The sequence below is a fragment of the Gadus chalcogrammus genome, chromosome 14 (assembly GCF_026213295.1).
Source record: "Gadus chalcogrammus isolate NIFS_2021 chromosome 14, NIFS_Gcha_1.0, whole genome shotgun sequence".
In the NCBI taxonomy this organism is placed as follows: domain Eukaryota; kingdom Metazoa; phylum Chordata; class Actinopteri; order Gadiformes; family Gadidae; genus Gadus; species Gadus chalcogrammus.
Genome location: NC_079425.1, coordinates 18290621 through 18317707, shown reverse-complemented (window position 1 = coordinate 18317707; position 27087 = coordinate 18290621). Strand labels below are relative to the sequence as shown.

The window sequence follows — 27087 nt, the reverse complement described above, 5'->3', positions numbered from 1 at the left end:
TGTGCAAGAGTGTTTTTGTCTATGGTCCCTGGAATGCTATGTGTGGCCCTGCACAACAGTGAGAAGGCCTCCATAGCCTTGTACTCACGGTATTGTCACTGAACTGAACACAAATTTGAGGGAAAAATTTTGAAAACACACAATACATTCGTAAAGTCTTGCAACTAACAACTGCTTTTGTAGATTTAGTCTTAATGCGTATACAGACTTGGTTTGATCCATTCTGCCCTCTCTATAGCTGTGTGAACCATCTGACAGACAGGCAGTTGAATAAGTGCCACCGGCTGCTGGCTGTCTTCACAGGGACTATGCCAACCCTGGGGCCTTGTGCCCATTATAGACTGGATTCTCCCAGGGATGCTGAGGGAAATCAAAGCCCAACAGCGGTCATTAATTTGAATATATTTTTTAAACATTTACCACTTTCAGTATGTAATGCAACTAAGTATGGTAACTAAACATGACAGAGTGTGAATGAGTTTGGTCAGAGAACTAGACTGTGTTCTCCATCTTGTTTTCCAATCGGCTCTATTAAGCTCTGTAAAGCGCCTCCAGTCCCTTCGCTGTCTACGGCTGGCAGAGTTAGTGGGGCAACAAATATTAACTGGGGCTACATAACCTCTATGGTAGAGGTAATGAATGGTGTGTGCATATCATGTGTATATTACTTACAAAATATATAAAAATGCAATGTATAAATACCATTGAAAACTATACTATAAGCAACCAGGCTTTTTAACATGTGTCTTTTAGGAAATTTGATTTTGTTATTTAACTAGTTCAACAAGAAAAATAATCACCAATCAAACTCTCCAATATTTAAATCCTGACAAACTTGATGGGAATATCAAATAAAAATATACATTTAAAAGATTCCCTTCAAAAGTTCTCTGTTATGATGGGTCTATTTAGCCGATGTCTGTGACACACAGACAGCTGTTTGCAGCAGAGAATGCGCGCAGCCAATAGCTACAGTCTATTTCCCAGTCATTGCATTCGTCATTTACAACACAGAGATTGGAGCCACCTGTGTTACCAGGCCAGATACATACGCACACAAAATCACACATGTGCACAAACACACACAAACACACATACACACAAACACAAATACACACACGCACACACACACACACACACACACACACACACACACACACACACACACACACACACACACACACACACACACACACACACACACACACACACACACACATCCAAACACACACACACACACACACCAAGAAGACAGACAGAAACACAAACACAGGTAGACACACACACACACACACACACACATATGTGAGCATATGCCCATTTTCTGCCAAGTTGAACATTTAAAGCCTTTTTAGTCCCACAACAGGTGCCGTGGGACTCTACAATAGGGGCCAACATGTTAGACTGTGACTGCAGTGCGGCTGAAAGAACTGATGTGTTCCCTGACTGACGCTGTGGAAGGCTGTGGAGGTGACGCATAGAGCTGGAGACAATAGTTAGAGGACACATCCTTGGTGCGCGGGGGCAGCACCTCCTCCTTAGTGCTGTGCTGAAGAAGAGCCACGTTGACCAGGCTCCAGTTGTGTGTCCTGACCTTTAAAAGTGGACTAGTGTGGCGGCAGTGTGTCGGGACAGGAAGTACCTATTTACTTTGCTCCCACACATACAGGAGTAGTTTCTAAAAACCAAGCAGTCATGCTCGTTAACTCTGGTCTGGCAACAGTGTTTTCCAACCATTGTCTTTGTTTTATATACCCCACAGCCCCATCAGTACCCCTTCCACTTCTCCCCTGAACGGATATAACACTTGCCTCATTTAGCGCCGTTATCCTCACTGTTATGGCCTCTGCATTTCAGTTAGAGGTGTTCTGCGGTCTTCGTCTGAACTTGATCAGCAACACATTTTAATGTCTACTCATTTTGAACCCCCAGTATCCCCAGTAGGGAATCACTGACCTAACATGTGTCCAAGTGTGTCCAATGCCGCAGTATCAGAGCACATAATAGAAATAGTGATGGGGTTATTCGTTCGCTGCCTGTATGGAGAATTATCCACTGGCATAAATCAATCGTATATAGTATAACCGCGCAAAGTGTTCCGGCCCAGCTCGGAAGGGACCCCAGAACGATGAGGAGTGGAAATGGAGGCTGACACTCTGTCGTAGGACAGACAGACGGACGGATTAAAAGGCTGTGCGGATGGAACATGGAACTGTAAAGCCAGCCCAGGGTTTGAAAGACCCTGGACCTGCCAGGGCTTGTCAGGACTCTGGCCGGTCGAACATTTGATACACCTCCCACCTGGGACAGATAGGTATTATGGGATGTTGGGACCGTGGCGACACTGGGTTTGTGCCTATGGTCTCCCTTTGCCTATCTCTCAAAAACCAATCTCTCTCAAAAGTGAACCAGTGTTCACTTCAAACACACACACACACACACACACACACACACACACACACACACACACACACACACACACACACACACACACACACACACACATAAAAAACAGTTTATACAAACAAGCTCACACATCCACATCCACAGACAAACATCAACACACGCACAAACAAACACACAGAAGGATGGACACACACACACACACACACACACACACACACAGACACACACACACACACACCCCCACACACACACACACCCCCCCACACCCCCCCACACACACACACACACACACACACACACACACACACACACACACACACACAGACACACACACACACACACACACACACCCATGTTGGCAGGATAGATGGTGTTGATGTTTGAGGGGTCTCTGTGGAAACCCTGCTTGGCTTTGTACGGCCCCTGTGGAGGTTGTGACATCACTGCTGGGCTATTCACGCCATGTTCAGGGCCAAGGAAGAGCATTCCAGAAGACACTTGACCTCCCAGGACAGCTGAGGCCCACGTCTCTGTGTCTTAGGCTCCCAAACCCGCACACATACAGACACGCAGTCCAACACGTCATCACAGAGTCATTACCATATGGGACGCTACATATTCATATGCCCTCCCGCCCCCGCCCGACCATAATGGCTGTTAGTCTGGCGCCCTTGTGTTACCGCTAATAGGACAGATTTTTAGTTTGCACAGACTACTGATCTGCAATTAAGCAGAAAGGACGCCGTTTATTAATTCAGGCCTGTTTTCTGAGGCATTCTGCCAAAATGTTTAACATTTGAACAGAATGTGTGGGAATTTTTAAGAAAGATACGGCATGTAATGTTAAAAGTAGGCCTGCCTTCTGGAGATGAAATCTTAAATGTTTCCAATTTTTCTAACCGAGAAGAGTGGTCCAAACTCTGTATAGGCTTATTAGAAAAGTTCTGATTTACTGGTGTATTCTTAAATCTTTGGTTGTGCTTTTAATGAGTGTCTCTTGTTAGATGAGACAACGTGATAAACTAGGTTGCTTGCACTTCATCAAAAATGGAAGAAATTGGATGGAAGAAGATGAACAACCTCATAAAATATAACCTTAAAATGTTTCCCTTGTGATATAAAATAAGAATGACTGGCTAAAATTAAGAGCTATGTGGAGCCATTATGATCTTCAAGCATAGTTACAAATATTTAAACATTACCATCCTTTGTGAATCTTAGAGTGCCCTCTAGAGACAGTGGTGGGCTTTATTTTAATCTCACCAACCCAAGTTGTGAGCTACTTTGAACTCTACGACTGATATATAATTATCAATATTATGCCTTGGCAGCTGACAATTAGTACTCACTAACGACACCATTCCGCTTCCAATGCAATTTTTTATTATTCAAAACGATAAAAGTAGTACAGTATCTTTCGTTAGATATAGGATGGTTGACTAATATTAACTAATCATGTTTTGTCATTCAGATGAAAAGATTGTTGAAGGCATGTAAAAAAATATTGTTTTAATAATGTGTTCATATAAACAGAACTATGCATAATCAATTCTATGCCCCCGACAATATAATACAAGTGATACTGAAACAGAACAGATGCAGGATTGTTATATTATTTCTTCTTCTTATTCTTCAGCATGTCCAAGACAGACGGTCCCTTGCGCTTCCCAGCTACAACAAAAACAAAGAAAGTGGTATAAATTATTTCAAATAGACGTAAATATAGACTTAATATAACAAGATTCAGACTCTTTATTTACCTTTCATTGGTTGTGGCGATTCGGAGACTCCCTGAGATCTCTTCCCATACGATGTTTTCATGCGCTGGATGTTCTGTTTGCTAATTACTTCGTGCTCTACTATTGGAGAGGGGTAGTCTTTACCCACAATGCACCCCGCCGCCTTCTGAACACTAAGGGGTGCCTTCCATGGTTCGTATATGTACTCAACAGGGAACTTCTTCAACACCGGTAGATATTTCCTAAAGAATAGTAATGAGTTTATGGTGAGCAAAAAAAAAGGCTAAAAAAAGGTTTTCAAATCGGTTATCAAGATCTTACTTAATGTATTCTCCGTGTTTATCAGTCTTCTTTCCAAAAGCGATGGGGGAGTAGACCCTGAAGTACTGGTGGAAGAAGGCGCTGGCCGACAGCCACAGCCAGTTCCCTGCATTCAGAGCCCAGTCTCCGTCCAACAGTAGCCCCTCAAACACCTGGGGATGAAGAGCAATATTCAGGATAACTTGTGATAAATGTCCGTGATACTTACAATCAATACCCAACACAGTATATATGACTGTGTATAATATACAGGATAATGTATGATAAATATCCATTATAAAGTTCAATAATTATCTTGCATAACGAATGATAAATACCTAGCAGAATGTACAATAAATGTCCAGGATAACATAAGATTAATATCATGATAACGTGCAATGAAAATTCACGGATAACACACAAAGTAAATTCCAGATAACATACGATAATTATCCAGTAGAACGTACGATAAATATCTAGCATAACGCACACAATGATCCACTATAAAATACCATCCATTTTTGCATAATGTAAGCTAAATACCCAAGATAACCCGAGATAAATACCCAGCATAACGATAAATAGTATACGATAAACATGCAGGATAACGTGCAAAGAAGGGATATGCTTCCCTCTAAGAAGGAAATACAAGCAAACAGACGCGCGCACGCACGCACGCACGCACGCACGCACGCACGCACGCACGCACGCACGCACGCACGCACGCACGCACGCACGCACGCACGCACACGCACACGCGCACACACACACGCACACGCACACACAGGCAAAAAAGGGGTTCCTTTAATAAGGATGTACACACCTTCTTGCCCTCCTCCCAGCTGATCCAGAGGTCTCCCCTGGTGAGGAAGCAGGCCACGGCGTGCCGCGCCAGGTGGTGGATCCAGCCCTCCCGCCGCAGCTGGGTCATGATGGCGTCGATGAAGGGGAAGCCAGTACGAGCCTTCATAGGGAGACAAAGACAAAGACAGAGAAAGAGAGGAAAAAGGCAGAAAATGGGTGGTTACAGGGATCCACGATGTTTACTCCTTGATTCAATTTGGAATTTCATTAGGTAACGTTTGTCTCTTGAGACATCATTAAGCTTCAATTAGAAAGCTTATTTTACTCCAAAAACACAATATTTTCGAGCCAAATGCAGAGCTATATTGGAATCTTAACATGCTTTGCCAAAACACTGCACAGTAAACATAACAACTCGTGAATATACATTTTCCACTCCATATGTCGGTTACTAAGGTAGCTACTCATTTCTCTTTTTTTTCAAATGTTCAATGCATGTTTCCACTCTACCGCCACATCATTGCCCCTGGAGCCTACCTCTTTCCAGGCGCTCAGATACTCTGGGTTGGTGTCCCAGTCGATCTGGGTGCACACTGGGTTGTCCAGCATGCGGTCGAAGTTGGGGACCCCTACGCTGGCTGTGTAGAAGAACTCTCTCCACAGCAGCTGACCGTGCAGGGACACAGGTGGAGCCGAATGCTTCTTCTGCACAACAAAAGCAGTTGTCCCCATTTTAGTGTCTCTTCAGATACTATAAGAAATATAAATAGAGCACGGCATAGATGGTTTTTCCGATTGCATTTTGATGGTGTTTGCACCATTTCACTGGTATTTTGTATTCAACTGTTACAGTTATGCATGAAGTACAAGCATATTATTATGCATTATAAGCACTATTGTTGTGATGTAGACAAAATATTGTTGTGGTTTTTGGAGTGCTCTAACTCATAAGTTGCTCTTGGGAAAGAAACAAAATCCAGCTGTCCTTAAATTTTATCTGATTTTTGACACTTTACCATTGTAGCACTAAAATCTGTTTTTGCTTCAATGTTGAATTCCTGTTAATCTAAAACACTGAACCACTCACCCCTTGGTAGACGTCAGCCAGTCTCCACCAGAAGGTGCGCGCAGACAGGCACCCGAAGGTGAGGTAGGGGCTGAGGACGGTGGTGCTGGGGCTGAGTGAATTGGGTGCGGTCTGAGGCTTCTCAAAGCTGCACACCCACCCCTGGAAGAACCAGAAGATATAATGACCTTAATCCACATTGGTACATCATGTTATTATGATGTTAATCCATATTGGACAACATCATATTATGACGTAAAACCCCATTGGTCAACAGGGAGAATACCTTTCATACATTTTGTCACGTGAAATTACAACTTTTGTGGATATCATTTGTTCTTCTTCATTGTATTTACATTGTTGACGTAAAACCGACTCTCCAATGACAGGAAACTTTAGAACTCATTCTGTGAATATTTTGAATACTTTGCCTTGTCCAATAGTTGTGATCTATTCTGTTATCAATCTTAACCTACTATTTATCATATTTCCGACTGCACTTCCATAACTGTGGCACTTTCACCAGTAGGGGTCGCCATTGTATTTAACAGATTGGACCATTTCGTTATTTTAAAAACACATTTTATCTAAAAAGGGACTCAAATTAAAATACAGATACTAGGCAGTAAATGAGCAAATAGGGGTTCACACACTCATCAGACATTGGGGGATTGAACCCACTACCTCTCAGCTGGGAGTGGAACCCCCTAGCCACTCTGATACCCGGTTCCAAGAAATAATTAAAAAAACCTTTGAAATAAATTGGAATAGCTCAATTAAACGCCCATGGTTAGAGAGACCACCCTTGGTTCCCCATCTTACCGTTCTCTCCATGCTTTCCTCCAGCCTCCTCAGAGCCTCCTCCTCTCCACCAGGAAACTGTGCTTCCTGCAGGCAGGACAGGTCATGTCCCAGCTCCTCCAGGGAGGGCAGCCCATACTGCTGCTCCTCATGGCTCTCCACACACGGTGCTTTCACATCTGAGGTAGACAAGCATTCTATAGGTACAGGCCAACTGTTTTCATTTTTCCAAATTCCGGTACGGCAACACAAGCTTCCATAATCTCCTGTATGTGTCTACAAAAAGGACTGCTCCTGATAAATTCCTGCAGTCTGAATTGTCTGTGTGTATGTAGTGTGCTTAATATATCCCCGCCCGTGGTATTAAGCTTTCTTGACTGTAATTTCAATTGAAAATATGTAGAATGTAATTTGAAAGACTTGCTATGTACCATACCCATAAAGTATAGAGTCTTACATAATATGAATAATTTCTGTATATTCATGTTGTGAGTACATTGAACTCGACTCCCAGTATATATATGTAATCGTTTCCTGATCTGTTACCCTTTATGTTTTCAACAGTCGGAGAAGGTATTGGTCTCTTGGGGGGTCCCAGGGTCTTCAGAACAGTCTGGAAACGGCCGTAGGTCAGGGGGGCCTTCCCGTTGTTCTCCTCGATGATCCTAACACACACACACACACACACACACACACACACACACACACACACACACACACACACACACACACACACACACACACACACACACACACACACACACACACACACACACACACACACACACACACACACACTTAACCTTCCTGAAAACCAAATCAAATTAAATATATTGGGCTCTTAGAAAGGGAGTGAGGGAACACATAAAGAACAACAAACAGCATAAGTTTTCAACTACAGGTGAAAGACATCCGAATCACAAAGTCACACAATTTTTTAGAAGTGAAAAATTAAGTAAAAAAAGCTATGTTTGCAGATTTTTAGTACAAACATATTGTCAGTCCCTCGGTCCATCTATTCCAAAGAGACACTGCTTTTCCGGACTAGATAGTGGGAAGAGGTCCAGTGGGTGACTGACCGGTCGACGTCATGCAGCGTGTGGGAGATCTTGTAGACGACCTCCACGCCGTGCTCCTTGGCCAGCTCGGACACCTTCAGGTCCCTGCTGCGGCTGTAGGGCTCTGTATCGTACTCATAGGTCATCCGCGATACGCCCCACTTCTGGAAGAGCTGGGGGAGGATGTCCTGCGGCTTGCCCCTCACCACAAAAAGCCTGGAAGGGAAACATAACGTTCATATTATGACTGGGATTCAACTGACAATTGAGTGGGACTGTGCCCGGAGGTGGACAATGCCTACCAAAAAGCTTATCAAAAAAAAAAGATGACAAAAGCTGTGATAAAAATCGCATCCGGTTGTCACTAATAAATTGAATTACATGGTTATGCGAGGCAAACACTTTACAGGAGAAGGAGGGTTCTTTGGTGGCAAGATCTCAAAGCATTTGATTTTTATTTTTAAAGTCTTTATGTATGCTGTGTCTTATTATGAAGTTATTATAAGGGCGACTGTACATTTTTTTTCACATAAAATGCCGGAAAGTGCTAAAATGTTATTTCAAGTTTTGATGCATGTTTTTCCACATATTTCTCTAGCAGGACACTTTGGCCACACAATGTGGTCATTAGCTCTATTCAGTACGCATACCATTTCTGTATCTTGTGCCCGTTATCAAATATAAAGTATGATTACTCCTGCACCCTACCTTAAGTTGAGTTTCCTCAGACTGCCGTCGAGGTCCTGGAGGGACCCCATGAGGAACCTCCAGGGGTTGACCCCCATGCTCTCTTTGTTGTGGATGCAGGGGTCCAGGATGAACAGAGGATAGATCTCCTTACATCCCCTCAGAGCCGACATCAGGGCGGGATTGTCGTGGAGACGGAGTCCCTTTCGGAACCAGTGGATGCATACATGCGCCATCCCAGCTTCAATTTAAATATCATTTAAAATATAAGTAAAGCAAATTAACAAAGTTTATACTTCAATGTAATGTTAGAGCAACCTGTGTGTTGTATAAAAAAACACTAAATTATCGTCAAAGTTGTATCTTACAATGTTCTGTATTGTTATTATATCAACCAACCAGTGTGGCACTGGTTTATACTATCTTGGTTAGAAATGTTAGTTAAACACAAAGGGCACAGCACATGCCCATTCACGATGCAATGACTTAATAAAAAAACACATAGACATAGTTTGGCGATATCTGCATGACTGTTAACAATAACTTACCCGAAAAGCTTGCAAAAAATATCAAAGGCGCTACGACAACACGTTTCAGTGAGTTGTATAAGAAACACTCTTTTGTAACCCGCTACCTATACGTTGCAAAATGACACCACGTAAACGTAAAATCGCTTCAGCCAATAAGAGAGAAAAACAGACCAAACCTAGCCTAACGATTGGCTGGAATCACAAGCTCCACGCCCACTTATGGATCTTCACCACCAGATGTCAACACTGTTCGAGATGGTTGAAAACTGTTAATAATATGACGGGAAAAAAATCCTTTAAATAAAACAATAGCAAGAATATTTGTACCCATTCGAAACAAGCACGCAGGAAACAGTCGATATGCAATTAAAAAAAAAGCAAACAGGGATCGAACCGGACAATTCTATAGTATATTAATCACTATAGAGCGGTCTTGTACCCAGAGCCCATCGTAGCTCGCCGTGATCGTATAGTGGTTAGTACTCTGCGTTGTGGCCGCAGCAACCCCGGTTCGAATCCGGGTCACGGCATTGATTCATTTTTTTTCGCCAGTTAAATTCTTGGTTATTATTTGGTGGAAATATATACGAAACCTTTATATCCTTCGCTGATTGTCGAATCTATTATGTCAATAGGGAGTAGAGCTATGGCATTTGCCGATTTAACGGAACTTTATTTTTCGAAGAAGTATATCTGGTTTACGGGGTATTCGTATTTGTCCGAATAAAGCGCGTATCTTGTTGCGAAACGATATGTGTTATTATAAGCATTTTGATATTACAAGCCCCAAAAAATAAGTAAAGTGGGACCGCCAACAAATACAATACAATAGGACGCCACCAGACGGAGCTATTCTACAACGAAAGGAGTCGTCGATAGCCTCCCACGAAGTTGGGTACTTTTCACCAAACGCGTGGTTGGGTTTTCCTCTGCTTTACTTGTTTCAGGCAGAAATGTTCTGTTTGGTGGTCCAACAACGTTGAACAAACTGCTTATCTTCAGCCAGCTTCCACAGGGAGAGTCCTAGATCCGATTAATATATTTGAAGGAAATCAGTAAAATAGCTGTTTTTTAGGATCCAGCAAACGACTCCATCTCCCAAACGAAGGCCTAATTAGCAGAATTTCCAAATAAGCAGCACTTTTAATCAATGAACAGCTTCATAGCATGACGGACATTACATCACACACCGCCACCAGGTGACGACGATCCAAGGGATTTCCAACATGTGGGCGACGGACTGAATGATGGCGTGAGAGATTCTCTCTGCGTTTCGCACGCCGTTGGACGACGCGCACGCCACTCACGGTGCGCTCCGCCCAGACGGTCCTGCTGCCGCGAGTGGCTCTCGGTGAGAAGGCTGCAATAAATGTCTGACGAAACCAACAGTTTGGACCGACCAGGCAACAGTGTGTATTCATTCTCATGGAGTAGGGAAACGTACTGTCTGTGCGAGAGCCCTTGACTGACTGTTTGTGTGTGTGTGTGTGTGTGTGTGTGTGTGTGTGTGTGTGTGTGTGTGTGTGTGTGTGTGTGTGTGTGTGTGTGTGTGTGTGTGTGTGTGTGTGTGTGTGTGTGTGTGTGTGTGTGTTTGTGTGCGCGTGTCACTGTGTATGTGTGTGTGTAAGTGCGTGTGCGTGCGTGTGTGTATGTGTGTGAGAGAGAGCCCCGCACTTGTATGGAACGATGCACAGCCAGCACCGTCGCGCACGTCTGTCATTTCTCGGCATGTGTTGGATAAAAAAAAAACAAGGGCGCTGCTAACGTGAACGAGTACAACTTATTGATGGTGTGTGCCCTTCTGTCTGCTTGGCTCCGTGCACGACCAGAACCGAGGAGATGCTGAGCCGTCTAATGAGTGGCAGCATCCGGAGTCTAGACAGGGAATATGACTGCACGGTGAGGCTGCTGGACGACTCCGAGTACACCTGCACCATACAGGTCAGTGCCAGACATGTCTTCAACTAGGGGAAGCAGACAGGTGCGTCGATGTGAAGGGAAACGGCATTCATGCACGACTTCTCTTTTGAATACCATGTGTACGTGGGTTTTAATTGATCTATGGGGTGGACTTCGACTTCATGAATGAAGATGTGAGCTTTTAGAGTCAACTAAGCTGCTCACTGCGTGTGATGCTGCCGGGGCTGTTGTTTGTGATTCAGCCTCCGTCATTTTGGACCAACTAGACCGGAGCTTGCTGTCGTCACACATTACCTGTGTGGAGATCACGTGGTCGCATGTCGCGGTCTCTCCCGCTCCCGCCACCTGCATTGCGTAGCAAACGTGAGGAGGTTGATGGGCGATCATGCTTTGTATTCCGCGTAGGTGACCAGTCTGCGTCACCTGTCTCCATACGAATGCGTTATGTTTTGCTTCTGTGTAAGACTATGCTTTTGTAAATTAAATGTTGAAGAAGTCATTTCATCCCATGTCGTTTCTGTCATGAATTTGAATTCGGGAGGGTCTGTTTCTTGTTTTCTGGTGTAACGGAATGTTGCCATATGTCCACAGCCCTTTTCATTCTTCTTCTTTCCTGCTCTCTTCTTTTTATCTTTCTTTCGTTCCTTAAAAAAATATGTATTTAAACAGTGCTTCAATGGTATTTACATAATCAAGAGAGACAATGCAATGGCTGTTCATTAGAACTAGAATTGAATGTCTGCCTGGTGTCTGGTGTCTGGGTGTGTGTGTGTGTGTGTGTGTGTGTGTGTGTGTGTGTGTGTGTGTGTGTGTGTGTGTGTGTGTGTGTGTGTGTGTGTGTGTGGGTGTGTGTGTGTGTGCGTGTGTGCGCTCGCGTGTGTGTGCGCGTGCGTGCGTGCGTGCGTGCGTGCGTGCGTGTGTTTGTGCGTGCGTGCATGCGTCTATTAGTGAAGGGCTGGATTGGGAGGCCACCAATTATACACTTAACCTGCAACAATAACACAACTACTACATGACCCCCACCAACACACCATAATCCCACTTATTTGTGTGAGAAGAGACATATGTGATCCCAGGCTAACACATGGATGTCCACACATGTTTAAATGCTTCTGAGGTCGGAGCCTCACATTGTCACAAGGGGTTTAACAATGGAATATTATGAATGGTACCTACAAAGACAATCTCTGACTTTGCATCTCATGAATCTTGACACCAAAGGCACCGGAAGCCTTTCAAAATCTTGAAAGCAAGTGGAAACAGAGCCCTGATGACAGATTAAATAAAAGTCGACTTTCTTCTCAGGCCTCTCCCTGTCTCTCTGCATCTCATCAGAGACCAAACAATCCCTATCCCAACAAGTGTTTGCCATACTATCCCAGCCATTTCCACCAATGTCCCACTGATGTTAATGATTTCTTGTCTTGGAGGGTGATGGTGCTGTGGAAAAATAGCTCCCGATAATGACCATTTATGTGGCCCAGGCTATTGTAGACCTCTCTCTGTATAAATATGTTATCATAATTTCTCCATTCAGCCTGAAGGGACAAACTGGACTTATTAGTGGACAAAAAGAGTCACAGAAAAAACTTGATTTTGACTGTTGTGCAACAAAGGTTCAGTTATTCTTGTCTTCCTTTCTCTCACGACTGTCGAACCAACGGTTTTATGATTTGATGTGGATGTCAACGGTGGAACAGGAAGCCAAGTTCTGCGGCGCAGGACCCTCACATCCCCAGGGGTACGTTCTGTGTACGCGGCAAAGATTAAAGACAACACAGGATTGAAACATAAAAAAAATATCTTTGTCATAGACTTCCCTCACTCTGCCATGAAAAGGAGGAGGGCCCTCCTGACACTGCTAGAGGAGGGGGTGCTCTAGTTCCTGGCGCGCCACAGAGGTTTGGCCCAGAATAGAGGACCTGTGGGCCATGACACGGGTCACTCTTCCCATTAAGCGCCATTAGTTTACACCTGGAGCCGCTGCTGCTTGTCAGACCAGCCTCGTATCTCTCTTTCCCCATCCTGAACGCCAGCCAATGTTTTTTCTGAGGGGGGGTTGGTTTTCTATTCCCCATGTTTTCCTTATATTCTCACCGTAGAGAAATGCCCACACTTCTTATGTGCAAACTGTCCGTGTGTGTGAGTGTAATAAGAAAATCAAGATTATTGATTTAGCTTATTTCCGCTGCCGATTAAATGTCACCAGGATGGAATGGTGGTCGTAAACAGGGTGGAATGGTCCCATGGTGAGATGGTCCCTTGTTGGTCATAAGCACGGTGGGAATGGTTCTTTGCTGGTCGTTACCAGGGTGGAATGGTTCTTTGCTGGTCGTTACCAGGGTTTAATGGTTCCATGGTGGAATGGTTCCGTGGTGGGTGTTACCATGGTGGAATGGTTCCATACTGCTCGTTACCAGGATGAATGGTTCCGTGGTGGGCGTTACCATGGTGGAATGGTTCCAGGGTTCAACATAGTGGTTGTTACCAGGGTTACATTGTGTTGGTTACAAGATGGTTGTTCTGCGGTTTTAACCCATTGGCCGTTACCAGGGTTACATGGTGGTCATAACCAGGATGGAATGGTGACATGTTGGTTTTTAAAAGTATTGAATGGTTACATGTTGCTTGTTATCAGTGTTTAATGGTAACATGTTGGTTGTTATCAGTGTTGAATGGTAACACGTTGGTTGTTATCAGTGTTGAATGCTTGCATGGTGGTTGTTAATGGGGATGAATTGCAGTCATTACCAGGATGGGATGGTTACACGGTGGTCGTTACCAGGGTTTAATTGTACTTACTGAGCAAGAGGGAAACAGACCCGCACAAAGACACACACACACCCTCGCGCACCCACACTCACACACAAACATACACACACGCCCGCAGGCGCTCACACGCACAAACGCACAGGCACTCACACATACAAACACACACACACACACACACACACACACACACACACACACACACACACACACACACACACACACACACACACACACACACACACACACACACACACACACACACACACACATACACACAACCTATTCTTGGTCTCGCATGGCCAGATCAAAGTGTAAACTGCTTGGAATTTGTAGCTGCAGTGGGTCTCTTCAGTGGAAATGAAATGTGCAATGATGGCATGTGGGGAGCTTTAGAATAGAGCAAGTGGGATAAAGTCTAGCAGAGTGTGAGAGTGAACTTAGTGAAACAATCATATTTGCTTAAACTGGCTTCTTCACACACATACACAGTTCATATGTCGGTTCCTATAACAGTCAACCACATGGTAGTCTTCCTCAGTTCACTCCGTTCAAAGGGACACAGCAGGGGGCTTGTGTTTCATCTGATAGTTGTATAAGAGTTGTGTAACCATGCCACCCTGTATCTTTCCTCACACACCCTGAGTAGACCAGAAAAGGACAACATTGGGTGTTGACCTTCAATTCAAACACTTGATGGATCACATAATGCTATGTTGGTGAACATAACTCTACTCCACAGAGCGTATCAATGCTAGGTTTGCTTTAATGGACTTATACTTATAACAAACAAATGCATTTGTAGCCTTACATACTGTGTGTGTCCATATATATATATACACAATATATATATCATATTGAATTAATTCCATTATAATTAAATAACGCAAGATATAATTAAATTCATCCCTCTAGCGTTTCCCCCTCACTGAAAGCTGTGTAATATATTTTTCCATTCTGCTAATGAAATGGTTTGGGGGGCTGCGGCTCCAAGGCTGGTGCCCGGTCTGGAGGGCGCCGTTTGTGATTAGCATTGTGAGTGCCTTATGAGCTAGCTCCTTTCCTCCAAGTGGTCTGTCTTAAAGATCATTGTTAGCTAGTCGGCTCTCGCTGCTATATCCAGAGTCAAGCTTTTAAGATATTTGTTTTTGAGGTCTATGATTCATTTCGTGTCCTATTGTCCTATCCCTCAAGCATGGGCTTTGAAAACCTCACATCAATTCATGTTGTAACGTAATACAACTGTACCAAGTACAGTTTGACATAGCTAGAGCAATTTTACGCTAGCGTTTACAGATGCCAACACATGTGTTTATCTGAACTATGGTGATGGTTTATTTTATTGAAAATGTCAAAGCTGTTTCAAAAATAAATATATGATAGGTTAAGCCAAGTTAAAAGCAAAAATAAATATGTAGAGATAACATCAGACAAATGTATACTATTTGATTTTTTTGAGCTTCGTGATTAGAAAACATTCAAATATGAACTGCAAGGTTGTATGTTTAATAGATTATAACAGTTCAACCATCTCCACTGTCTCCCACTGAAACCTTCCTATTGTGCCTCAGAAGCATGTAGGACTCACACCGGAGATATATTCCCATTATAAACCATAGAACGGGAACGGTAGTGTAGCCTAAGGAGATTAATTTCGAGCCCCCTAGCTTAGTCTGGAGTGAGAGTGGGGTGACGGCTGCTTATCAGCTCCACTGTGGTGCCGTGTGTGTTCAGCAAGGGAATCATGACTTCCTGGTTTGGCCCTCAAAATAAAAACAATTGAACCACAACATGAAGAACGTAATCCCTCAAAGGCTTTATTGGGTTTTCAGGTGAGGTCCAAATGGTCTTGAACTGAAACTGTATCAACTGGGGTGTCAGTGATGTTGTTCCCTGAACTCAAATAACTCTATTCACTATTGATTATTAGCTCTGAGTCTAAAAGATAGACTCATATTATATATCTGTTAAAATTTTCTTCTATTATTGTCAAGATAGTTGACGATCTCAACGTAGTTGACGATCTCAACATAGTTGACGATAATAAGCCATTTTATCACTGTTACTGAAATAAGTCCCTAATTTAGAGAAAAAGGGGTAAAATCCTATGTTTTTGCCATTCTCCCCAAAAGACTATGTGAACGTTCCACTCTGCTGCACACGCAGGTGGGATATTTTCATGATGTCGACGACGGTACTATCACAAATTTGGCGTGGGTCGTAACCATAGGGATAACACGCCACCTGCTTTCCTAGAACTCTCAACCCTTTGCCACACATGTAAATTATGCTTTTGTTTAATGTTAATATTAATGTAATTTGTAATAGTTAAGCTTCTGTCGGTTAGGCACAGAATAGAAAATTCTTATATACTGTTTGTCTATAAAGTCTTATAAAAGATTTACTGACAGCAAACTTTTAAATATTGCTCTCTCTCTTTCCAACCATATTGCAATTTCTTCATCTATTTTTCCTCCTTTCTGCTCTTCCCTGCTTCTCTCCTTCCGTTCTTCTTCCACTGGGCTCCTGGCTCTCTCTCGCTCTCCTCCATCCCTCCGCTGTTAATCTTTCTCTATCTATATCTACCTCCTACTGCTCATTTTGATCCATCATCCCTTCTCTCATTTCATAACTTACTCAACCTATTGCACTTTCTCTGTTTCTGTCTCTCTGTCTCTCTGTCTCTCTGTCTCTCTCTCTGTCTCTCTCTCTCTCTCTCTCTCTCTCTCTCTCTCTCTCTCTCTCTCTCTCTCTCTCTCTCTCTCTCTCTCTCTCTCTCTCTCTCTCTCTCTCTCTCTCTCTCTCTCTCTCTCTCTCCCTCTCTCACCCTCTCTCTCTCCCTTCCTTCCTGACTCGGCCAGATGACACGCCAATGACACGCTACATGCTATAACACAGCGATCGATCCACCCGAGTCCCCTTATAGACCCTATTTTCATAGCCGTGATTACACACAACCGGCCATTCACAAGCACAAGTTATTAACACCTTCACAATTTATTTTCTCTTCTTCAGTCCCATTTCCTAAATTGCTTTCGCCTTTATTGCCTGCCAGCCAGCCTACATTAGCGCTCAAAGCAAACATCAGCTTATTCCTGTCCGCATTGCATCCGTTCAAAACTTTGGGGCTCTAATGTTGATGGAGAAGGAGAACCCACTCAAAGGTGGTCGCAATATACAGGAAATATTCAAGTTTCTTCCGAGCACATTACTATTTCAATGCCGAGGGCCATGATGAAACACATCGTAGGAGCCGCCTGGAACACCAGGATGTCCCTGATGCTGGACCACCTCTGGAGAAGGCGATGACTCAACTGACAATGCGAGTGCCATGAACATCTACGCCGAGATTGATTTGCCCATTTAATTAGAGCGTGTTATGATCCAGCTGTGGAGGCTTTTATGTGCCACCCTGTGTGCATCTGAAACTCCCTCTTTGACTCGTATAATTTCATTGCACAGACATGATTAAATCTGTTTCTTCTGCAATTCTTCTTCTCCAATCGGGGCTTTATGCAGCACCTAAGAAAATGCTGTGATTACATAAAGCAGTTTCTCTGGAGTTCATCGTCTCCCCTCTTCTTCCCTCTCTTTCCCCACCAGTTCCCTCTTTTACATAACAAATGTGACTAGACACAGTTGCTGCACTGGGTCGTGGCTCAATGGTTGAGGTGGTATGACCCTACCATTTTCTAATTCATCATCATTCATGAAACCCTCTCTAATCTCTACTCATCACTGCAGTGTGCATAGGCATCTCTAGCCCACGCATTCCAAATAGTACAGTTACAATACTAGAGAAACAGCTTTAAAGTACACGACCTGGGCCAGACACCCGTGTTGGCTTCTTCTCCGCAGGTGTTCAGTTCACAGAGAGCGAGAGGGAGAGAGGGAGAGAGAGAGAGAGAGAGAGAGAGAGAGAGAGAGAGAGAGAGAGAGAGAGAGAGAGAGAGAGAGAAACAGAAACAGAAACAGAAACAGAAACAAAGAGCACGCTCAACGAAACAAAAGTTTGGTCTTGTTGGAGAAACAGAGGCGTCGGTTCGCTGGCTCCCTGCTCCCTCTATATCTTTAATGGTGATCTTGAAGGAGTGGAGGCCGACCTAATTGGACGATTGCAGACACTTAATAAGTCGGCCAGATAACTCAAAGGGGAGCGGAGGGTTTAGTGTAGATGTTCCTCCCATGTTCATCCAAGCTTGTGGTGGTGGATTTATTGGTGCATTAGAAAGGATTTGTATCTCAATGTGTTGTAAAAAGTGGCACTCCAATGATCGCACAAGTGTAACACCGTCTCTGTTAATTTTAATTATGTTGCAGCATTGCGACAGCATGCAAATGAGCTAAAGATCGGGTGCGTTTTAGGCAAAATAGTTCTGGAGACTAAATGAACTGTGAACATCCCTTTGATAGGATATTCTACCAAGAAAAATGGGAAAAATAAGTTTTTATAAATTCCTTCAGGTATTCGCTTGGTTGATTCGACTTCTGTTTTGGGAGTTGAAATGGAACATACCGCAAACTTGGTTTGTTATCAATATTTAACTAAGAGGCAAGGAGGTTCTGTTGTTACAATTTTATTTTATATTGTTATTTCTCTAATCAATTTGAATACATTTTTAGATGCATTTCTCATTCTAGCTTGGGCTAAAGGATTCATGTTGATTCATACAATAGATTAGGTCTACACAAATGTCGGGCGTTAGATTGAACCCAATGCACTCTCACACACTCTGTCTGCAGATCTGTTTTTGCTGCAGTGTGTGTGTGTATTCGTTGTGTGTGCATTTGACAGCCAGACAGCACTGGGTGGATGGATTGAAGGTGAGTAAACCCTTCCTTACCGTCATTGACCTTCCTCGGACGCATCAGACTTAATGTCAGACATTTATAATATTTGTGAACAAAATATTCATGGTCCACCCTAAATAATTATTAATTTAGCAGTTACTTTGATTGTCCAGTTCCTGTGTCCTTAAGGAGGTGGAATAAAGATTACGAAGCGAACAGCCATTGAAATCAGCCCCTTGCGGCTGGGTGTGGCCACCCCCCCCCCCCCCCACCTCTCACCCCCTCGTCTTGTATCTGGACGTCGAGTGGGGCGTTTGACCGGCTCTGTGTGCCACCCCATCCGTTCCGTCCAGCGGCGCGTTGGACCGGCGCGTTGGACCGGCTCTGTGTGCCGCCTCATCCGCTCCGTCCATCAGTCTCGTAGCCAGGGTCTATTTTTATCCTGCCCGGCTACAGCTAAAGCCGGACCATGTGTGTTGAATATTAAGTAATCGTGTTGCAGAGTCCTCCGTCTGGCCGTCATCAAACACAACCGAGACACACTCCAGCCTAGTGGCAGCCACACTGCAAGCTCCTTGCTCTCTCTCTCTCTCTCTCTCTCTCTCTCTCTCTCTCTCTCTCTCTCTCTCTCTCTCTCTCTCTCTCTCTCTCTCTCTCTCTCTCCGTGTCTGTCTGTCTGTCTGTTCCCTCCATTTGGCATGTTTCCACTCCCTGTTCTCTCTATTAATTTCCCTCTCTCTCTAGATGTACTTAGTTACTATGTAATGCTTACTTTGTCTTCCTTTCTGTCTCTCTCTCTCCCTCTCAAAATGGGTATTGATCTCTCTCATGTTGTGAGGTGCAGGTCGTCCCCTCTTGCCCAGTTGTGTAGTGTGGGTCTCTCTGAGCTCTCTCTCCTATCAGAGGTTGGCGAGAGAGACAGAGAGAGATTCAGACTCTCTTTCCTCCTTCTCTCTCTTTCTCTTTGTGTAGTGTGCAGGTCTCTCCCCCTCCCTCTCTCTCATACCCAAGTTGTGTAGTGCAGGTCTCTCTGCCTCCCTCTCTCTCTGTCTATCCGTGCATTGCAAGTCTCTCTCCCTCTCTCTCTAGTTGTGTAGAGCATGTCTCTCCCTCCCTCCCTCTCTATCTCTATCTGGTTGTGTATTGCTGGTCTCTCTCCCTCCCTCTCGATTTATCTAGTTGTGTAGTGCAGGTCTTTCTCTCCTTCTCTCTCTCTCTAGTTGTTTCTGCCAGCTATGAGTAAGCAGAGCTGCTTTGTAATCTCTGGTCGTATAATGCAGGACTCTCTCTCCCGCTCTCTCTCTAGTTGTGTAGAGCACGTCTTTCTCACGGCTATGAGTAAGCAGAGCTGCTTTGTAATCTCTGGTCGTCGCGGGGCAGAGTGTGTGTGTGAGTATTTTTAAAGACTAGCACAAGTGGTGGTCAGACAAATCAGCAGGACTTATCCCCTGCTTCTCTCTCCCTCTCTCTCTCCCTCTCTCTCTCTCTCTCTCTCTCTCTCTCTCTCTTTCTCTCTCTCTCTCTCTCTCTCTCTCTCTCTCTCTCTCTCTCTCTCTCTCTCTCTCTCTCTCTCTCTCTCTCTCTCTCTCTCTCTCTCTCTCTCTCTCTCTCTCCTTATCTAGCTCCCTCTCTCCTGATGTCTCTCTCCCCTCAGCTACTCTGTCTCTCCCATCCTCCCTAGGAGGCAGAATGGCGTGAGAATGACTCACCGTCAGAAGAGGCTCTGTCCAGGCCTGTTATATCTCAGTGAAACATCACAGTGTTTCCGCCTCCAGAGACGGCTATCGTCTGCTATAGGAGGGTCTCACACGATTAAACATATCACATACCAAGCCGCCATCTTGCTGCTTCGTCGTCCATCATAACAATATTTACAACTGTTTGCTTGGTTATTCTTAACCCCATATCAGTTCTTCTAATCTCATGACAGAATGCCTGGAAGGGGATGCTCCAAATGGGCGTTGATTGTGAGAGAGAGGTGGCGGAGATCTGTTTCAGTTTTATCGGTTTAGTGGCAAGACAGAAGGATTTCTGTCTCTGTGATTATATGTTTTGAATATTGCTTTTTCACATTCTTTGTCCAAAATCTCCATATTTATATATTTCTTGGGCTTCTCTCAATACCAAGTACACCAAATTCGGACACGCGTGGCAACTTGCAAGCTACACTCGTGAGTACAAACTCCAGAGGACAAAGGACGCAGTGCCGCTGGTGGTGGCGACAGAGAGACAAATGAATTCTTGGATACACTTTTAGATTGATATATTCACTGGCGCTATTGCCCCAAAGGATGACATTCCTAGTGTCTACACCACTAACGGTGTAGTTTATCTTGTGTTCACACCACAAGGCATCTCTTTGGGGTAACTCTCTCCACTCCCAGCCCGATCCTGGTCCTATCTTGTTACACCTCCCTCTGGCTCACATCTTCTGCTCCTTCATCTTACTTTCTATTTTCACAAGCACTCATGCAAATATTAATTTATTGAGACTGACATCGAGTACACACACACACACACACACACACACACACACACACACACACACACACACACACACACACACACACACACACACACACACACACACACACACACACACACACACACACACACACACACACAAAGCCAGCATGAACAAAGGCACGCACGGATGCACCCATGCACACACACACACACACACACACACACACACACACATACACACACACACACACGCGCACACACACACACACACACACACACACACACACACACACACACACACACACACACACACACACACACACACACACACACACACACACACACACACACACACACATACACACAGTTCTATCGTTATTACCAATTCAACCCATTAATCTATTATAGACACGTTTGCTATCAGTCAAGGCTGCTCCAGCGGTCGCAGTATAAAATAATAATTTTATAATACAGAAACTGTCTGCAGGGAATCTAATTGGTCCGGCTGGAGTCTCGCCATAATGCCCCAGAGTGAGTGCATTATAGACTGCATTGGATCTCTTTACTTTCTACAGAAGGTCTTGGCTTCAAGTTCTGCATTGTTCATCAAACTATAGAATTGGAAAGCCTGCAATCCTACACACGTTAATGTCATTGTTGATTGATTTATTTAATCTAATTTGAACACGCATCAGGGTTACAGAGGGACAACATAAATGGGCAACAGGAACTCACACACAAGGACACAGGAAGCATCGGTTTAAGCATACAAGTTTCAAGGACACTGCTGTCCAGTCCAGGTCCTTAGAATTTAATACAATCTTCCATGAAGAATAATATTCTTCATGTCACTTTATAATAAAGGAGCCTGGAAGTTAGTTGTCTATTCAGGCGTTTAGAACAGGTTGCAATATGACCCAACACATATTTGGGACTGTCTGACACCTATCTAACTCAATGATAATTTGCATGATTTCTCCAGTGTCTCATGTCTCCAGTGTGGGTTTACCTCCAAGACGGTTGCTAGGTGATGTTCAAAACATTAGCTCTGAAATCCCCTCCTCTATGCACTGACTTAATATGTATGTAGCATTCAAACCATGAAGACTGCCACCTAAAAGCCACCACCAAAAGCACACAGTGTACTTCAATATTATATTGGTATTATATCATTTGTATTACAAAATAAGCTTTCACAGTTTTCCCTGCCCTAAAAGGCAATTCTTGATGAAATGTCATGTCACAGTAACATCGAATCTGAAGTTCCAATAGGTTATAGTATTACAATAACCTTTATTGTATTACCAAAGCTAGATTGTATGACAATAACCTATATTGTGTTACCATAACCTTTATTGTATTACCATTACCCAGCAGGAATCTACTGGGTGAATTGTAGAGGATGTGTACTGGACAATATGTACTGTACTTTTCAAACTTCATTTATTTTTCCAGCATTTTGGCTTTGGTTTCAGAAAGCGCTGTAGAATAGTGTAATGAACGGCCAAATCACAGACCAGACTGTGTCTGTGTGTGTAATATAATATTAATAAAATTCAATGACCATTTATGCATTATGTATGAAAGAAGAATTTAGGAAAAAACTTTAAAGACTTTGGGTCAGTTATTCCAGAGATTTGCTTGGAAGATATTGTCTGGGAAATGAAAAGATTCAGTTTCGTTATGTCTCGCCACCGTTTACGCTGAGTATACACCAATATCTAATTACGCCTTTCATATTTCCTTCTGGGCATTCAGTGGCCAGACAAGGGCACTGCATGTTGAAAAAACAAGCTGCTTCAACACTTATATCTTAGAGTTGAATGTTCTAACGCAGTCTCTTTCCTCCTTTCTGTCTCTATATTTCACTCCCTCTTTCTCATTCTCTCTATCTTTTGCACCCTTTTACTCCCTCTATCTCTCTCTCTATATTTGTATCCCCCCTACTCTCCAATGAAATATGTAATGCAGTATGCTTTTCTCTCTCTCAGAGAGCTTTTTTTCTCTTTCTCCATCTCAGCCCCTCCTTCTCTCACTCCTCTGCTTATCTTCATCCTTCTCCATCTCTGTTTATTTTTTAATCTCTGTTTCTCAGTCTCTCTCGCTCTCTCTTTCCCATTCCCTCTCTTTCTCTCTCTCTCTCTCTTCCTGTCCTGTTGTTCTTGTTGAGTCGTCTCCTCGACCGGGCGTTGTCGCTGTGATGTTAAATTAGTGATATCAAAAGACTGAAGAGATATAACCGCCTCAATGAGATCTAAAACACGAGTCAGGAGGGAGCTCAGTTTGAGGATGCGGCACAAAGTTTCCTCTTGTCCTAATTGGCTGCACGCAGCGAACACCACGCCCAAACATATCATGATGGACGTTTTGAGTGAGCTCGAGCAATAAAACAGCTTGATTTATCACACGCATGCGGACACCTACTCCCTTGCTCTCTGTGGCCAGAAATTATAAGGTTAGCACCACCTGATACATAACCTGCAGTCCCTTCTTCCACATGCTGAAAGTGGCCTCAAGCTTAAGGGCAGGGGTAGAACTGACCCCTTACTGTGTGTGTCAACATTTGCATTGATTCACTTTGTTATTCGCTTGTGGCTAATTGATCCAGATATGTCTGCGTCTCATATAATATATATAATATATATATAATACAACACCTGATATCGTTTACTATTAAGTCATCTTGAAAGCAGATAACAGTGATTGTTTTGTATTTTTAGATAATATTTTTAGATAGATAATTTAGGTAATTCATGACCAAGTACTCAAGTACCCAAACTCGAACCCAAACGGTGGAAACTCAATCATGCTTAAGAATTGTCCTCCGAAAAAAAGAATCAATTGCGTCCGATACAAAGCCAACAAAGTACCCCCTGATACATTTGTGCTCCGTGTGCTTTGCTATGTTAAAAAATATGTTTCCAAATCATTTTTTGGGGTTGCGCTACAAATCGAACTGGGATTCGTGCCCTGTGTGCTTCTGGCTTCGCAGGTAGACTGTGGGGGCATTAGGGTTCGAACCAAAGGCGACCATACATAGTGTCCTCTAGTCACTCAAGCCAAGCGTTGTCGAAATGAGTTTGGCAGGGCTGGTTTTAGGGTGCGGTTCTGTCTAAAGGCATGTCTTCCAGGTCTTGGAAGGGGTAGACACCCTCCGGTCGCCCCCTGCCACTCTGACATTCCCCTGTCCTCGGGATTTTGGTTGTTTTGTTTATTGTTTGGCTGTGACGTTAAGATTGTACGGATCTCTATGGCAACAAGCTTATAACATCATTAGTCTTCAGCTGTTCTCGTCAGGCTTGTGCTTGGCCAGACACTGCGGCAGACTAGTTTGGACACACACACACACCCACACATACACACACACACATGCACACGCACACGCACAAACACGCACACACACACATGTCCGGTCGTGCCCTCTCGCTCACCCCTCATAAGAGCCTCACTTACACACTGTGTCATGTGTGGTGTTGAGACCTCATACACCCTCATTGTATTCAGTGGCAAGGCGTTGGTTGGGACGTGGGGGATTTCACAATGGAAGCACTGATTTATAGCTTCAAATTTCGATTTATCTTTCTAGTTAACTGTTGTTGTTAACAATTTGGTGCTGAAATATACATTATATTCAATACAATGGAGATCCAAAGAGCCATTCTAATGACATTGCCACTGCGTCCTCTCTCTCTGCCACTCTCCTTGAATAACAATTGATTGTTGACTGCATAGTGTGTGAGTAGGGTAAAAGAGTGTAACAACCTTTGTATGGACTAAGGAGTGTGTGTTTGTGCGTGTGTTTGTGTGTGTGTGTGGGGGGTCCTCTTTTGATGTTTACTAGGCTGTGTGTAAATTTGCTTACCGAGTATATCATGCATTTTGGGCACTGTCCAACTATCTTAAACTTTTACATAAACTTACAACCCACACACAACATTGGCAGCTTTGACCGTACCTAACCTGTATCTCATGTAAGCCTTTGTAACACAATTTGTAGAAAAGGTTAGAAAAGGTCTGCAACGAAAAAGGTGGAAAAAGGGACTTTGTGGTGCTGTGACTATGACAATTCTTCTTCTCCAGCGTCCATGTGAAGTCCACTTATAGCCCACTTTAGCCCAGTTTGGCCATCGCCTGGGGAAAGGTTAGTCCTTCAAACATTTGCCAGTCTTGTAATGGGGCTAACAGTTGTCTTTAGCCCAGCTTCCAGAGGGCTAGCTCCCTGTAGAGTATGCTGGAAAAGACATTTGCATGCAAGTGCCTGGGTTTGTGTGTGTGTGTGTGTGTGTGTGTGTGTGTGTGTGTGTGTGTGTGTGTGTGTGTGTGTGTGTGTGTGTGTGTGTGTGTGTGTGTGTGTGTGTGTGTGTGTGTGTGTGTGTGTGTGTGTGTGTGTTTGCAGGAGCAGGCTTGTGTGTGTGTGTGTGTGTGTGTGTGTGTGTGTGTGTGTGTGTGTGTGTGTGTGTGTGTGTGTGTGTGTGTGTGTGTGTGTGTGTGTGTGTCTGTGTGCGTGTGTTTGTGTGTGTGTGTGTGTGAGTTTGTGTGTGTTCCATTAACTGTGTGTGTGTGTCCGTGTCCATGCGTGTAAATGCACGGGCACAAGTGTGTGTGCGAGGGGGCAGTAGGGTGGGGTCTGGCTAGGATCTCGTTATGAACGAGTGTCCCCGTTGAGATGAGCAGCTTCGGGGCAGCGGAGATGGAGACCCCTGTGGAGGGCGGGGACCTCCCTCCCTCCGCCGTCCGTCACGCGGCCGCACGGCCGGGGACGGGAGAGAGACGCTCTGCCAAGGTCTCGCACCTTTCTGATTCATTGGAGGTTAGCATGACCTCACTTCCTGACCCAAACCCCCGGCTCATACGTATGCACATATGAATGCAGGCAGACACACGCAAAGGCACAAACACACACACACGCACGCACACACAGACACACACACACACACACACGCACGCACGCACGCACGCACGCACGCACGCACGCACGCACGCACGCACGCACGCACGCACGCACGCACGCACGCACGCACACACACACACACACACACACACACACACACACACACACACACACACACACACACACAAACAGGCATACAAAGTAGAATATATGTATAAACAATGAATGCAAAATAAACCATAGCATATATATTTTCCAGAGTATGTAACTAAGGAAATTATGTCAACAACAGTGATGGATCATCTTTATGGGACTTATTTAAATGAGGCTAGAACACCTAATGCTAGCATTATGTATTTGAGTAGCGGTGGAGGGTTAGCTCATACTAAAGGGGATAATACACCTGAGCGACAGACATGCTGGGAGGCTGGCTAGCATGATTAGCATCCTTTGCCTGGGAGCGGCTGAACATGGGGTGAAGGGAGGGCTTCAGGCAGAGCCAGGTGCGGGAGGGGGACCTATGGGATTAAGAAGTGGGGGTTTAGCCGAGGAGGCAGGAGAAAGAGAGAGACCTTACTTTTCTCCCGACTTGTTCCTACAGGAGTGAGCTAATGAACAGAATTACCATACACTCTCTTTACTACCTCACTTAACTCTCTCCCTCTCTCTCTCTCTCTCTCTCTCTCTCTCTCTCTCTCTCTCTCTCTCTCTCTCTCTCTCTCAGACACACATTTAGAGGAGGGAAGGGAGTATCCTTAAAATAGATAGAGTCTTCATTATCACATCATCCCTTATTTGTGGTTGGTAATGTAAGGAATTCAAGATGGGTCGAGGTATTGCTTCATTTGATTTTAGGGTA

At 44.1% G+C, this 27087-nt stretch overlaps 2 protein-coding genes and 1 non-coding gene across 3 annotated transcripts in view; 2 read left to right on the top strand and 1 right to left on the bottom strand.

The window, feature by feature from the left end:
- Positions 1 to 3772: 3772 nt before the first annotated feature.
- On the bottom strand, positions 3773 to 9522 carry cry5 (cryptochrome circadian regulator 5). Its single transcript, XM_056607604.1, has 11 exons — positions 9410 to 9522; positions 8883 to 9102; positions 8196 to 8390; positions 7663 to 7781; positions 7138 to 7295; positions 6337 to 6477; positions 5787 to 5954; positions 5269 to 5409; positions 4467 to 4618; positions 4167 to 4387; positions 3773 to 4077 (listed from the first exon to the last, which is right to left on the bottom strand). The coding sequence occupies exons 2-11, from the start codon at positions 9095 to 9097 to the stop codon at positions 4019 to 4021; spliced, it is 1569 nt and encodes a 522-aa protein (XP_056463579.1). The 5' UTR covers positions 9098 to 9102; positions 9410 to 9522; the 3' UTR covers positions 3773 to 4018.
- Positions 9523 to 9849: 327 nt separating this feature from the next.
- trnah-gug (transfer RNA histidin (anticodon GUG)) lies at positions 9850 to 9921 on the top strand. Its single transcript has one exon. It is a non-coding gene; the product is annotated as a tRNA-His (tRNA).
- A 45-nt stretch (positions 9922 to 9966) lies between these two features.
- The window catches only part of LOC130403881 (FERM domain-containing protein 5-like), a 66974-nt gene continuing 49853 nt past the window's right edge, over positions 9967 to 27087 (top strand). The window contains exons 1-2 of the mRNA XM_056608404.1: positions 9967 to 10742; positions 11221 to 11332. Of these exons, the coding sequence (XP_056464379.1) occupies positions 11231 to 11332 (102 nt within the window). The 5' untranslated portion in view covers positions 9967 to 10742; positions 11221 to 11230. The remainder of the gene's footprint in view (positions 10743 to 11220; positions 11333 to 27087) is intronic.